At 40.3% G+C, this 1,299-nt stretch overlaps 1 protein-coding gene across 1 annotated transcript; it reads left to right on the top strand.

The window, feature by feature from the left end:
- The first annotated feature begins 301 nt into the window (after window positions 1-301).
- On the top strand, window positions 302-1,271 carry LOC110035123. Its single transcript, XM_020739363.1, has 3 exons — window positions 302-627; window positions 744-849; window positions 953-1,271. The coding sequence occupies exons 1-3, from the start codon at window positions 455-457 to the stop codon at window positions 1,268-1,270; spliced, it is 597 nt and encodes a 198-aa protein (XP_020595022.1). The 5' UTR covers window positions 302-454; the 3' UTR covers window position 1,271.
- The last annotated feature ends 28 nt before the right edge of the window (window positions 1,272-1,299 follow it).

Raw genomic sequence — 1,299 nt, 5'->3', positions numbered from 1 at the left:
TTTAAATTTTTACATATTACACAATTTTTTATACATTTATATTTCTAATATTTAGTTTTTTTTTATATTTATATACAAAACATCACATATAAAATATTACTGCAATTAATTTTCTAAAAATATATATTTTATGCATAAATACATAAAAATAGAGTGTCATTTATGTAAATTTCTTTTAAAAAATGAATTTAAATTTTAAATTAATAATATGAAATATGTAAATATATATAAATTGGGGGGGTTCTATGTAAATGCAACCCTCTGCTTCTCCATTCTTTCTATAAAGACAGCCTGCGACCGTCTTGCCTTCCACTCTCCCTCAGCCATCGTCTCTTATACTCTCCGATCTGTCAGCATCACCTTCACTGTCTTCTTCTCCGGTTTTCAATTGTCTTCTACTTCTCTTTCGATTACTTCTCCGATCTGCTTTTCTCTATCACTAAAGCAAATAAAAATGGTGGGCTCGACCTGCAAGATAGAAACCCCTGGCGCTTCTCTACCCCTGACATCTCTTAATCACATCTCTATCGTTTGCCGATCTGTTGAGGAATCTCTTGATTTCTACCAGAACGTGCTTGGTTTCTTCCCCATAAGAAGGCCCGGCTCCTTCGATTTCGATGGCGCCTGGTATTACTGTAACTAATCTTTGATTTTCTTGCTACTTTGTTTCCTAGGGTTTTTTTGGTTTTGGATGTCGTTGAGATGTTGCGAATAAATGAATGAAAAGTATCAATGACTCATAGGTTGTTCAACTATGGGATCGGGATCCACCTTCTGCAATCAGAGAACCCCGAAAGCATTACGGTAAAAGCCGAGATCAACCCAAAGGACAACCATATCTCCTTCCAGGTATAGATGCTCCGTTATTCTGTTCAGATCTTCATCTTTGTTCCTTACTTTTCTCTCGTAGACACGAACTGAAAAGAGATTGTAATGGTGAATTATTTGGTAGTGCGAGAGCTTGGCGTTAGTTGAGAATAAGCTGAAGGAGATGGGGATTAGCTACGTTCAGCGGACGGTGGAGGAAGGGGGAATCTTCGTTGACCAGATCTTCTTCCATGACCCCGACGGTTTCATGGTCGAGATCTGCAACTGCGAGAACCTTCCGGTCATCCCTTTACCTGCCGGAGTACCGGCGGCCGGCGTTTGTAAGAGGGTTGGCTGTCTCCTCAAACAGCAGCAGCAACAGCAGCAGCAGCAAACGGTGGCCCAGTGCCACTCCCCGGCCATCCATGTTAAGGAGCAGGACTCCCATATCCCCTGCGCTTGAAGAAAAAATGGAATCCAAAAAAAAAAAAA

Source organism: Phalaenopsis equestris, unplaced genomic scaffold (genome assembly GCF_001263595.1).
Source record: "Phalaenopsis equestris unplaced genomic scaffold, ASM126359v1 Scaffold196229, whole genome shotgun sequence".
Classification (NCBI taxonomy): domain Eukaryota; kingdom Viridiplantae; phylum Streptophyta; class Magnoliopsida; order Asparagales; family Orchidaceae; genus Phalaenopsis; species Phalaenopsis equestris.
This window is presented reverse-complemented; position numbering and strand designations above follow the sequence as displayed.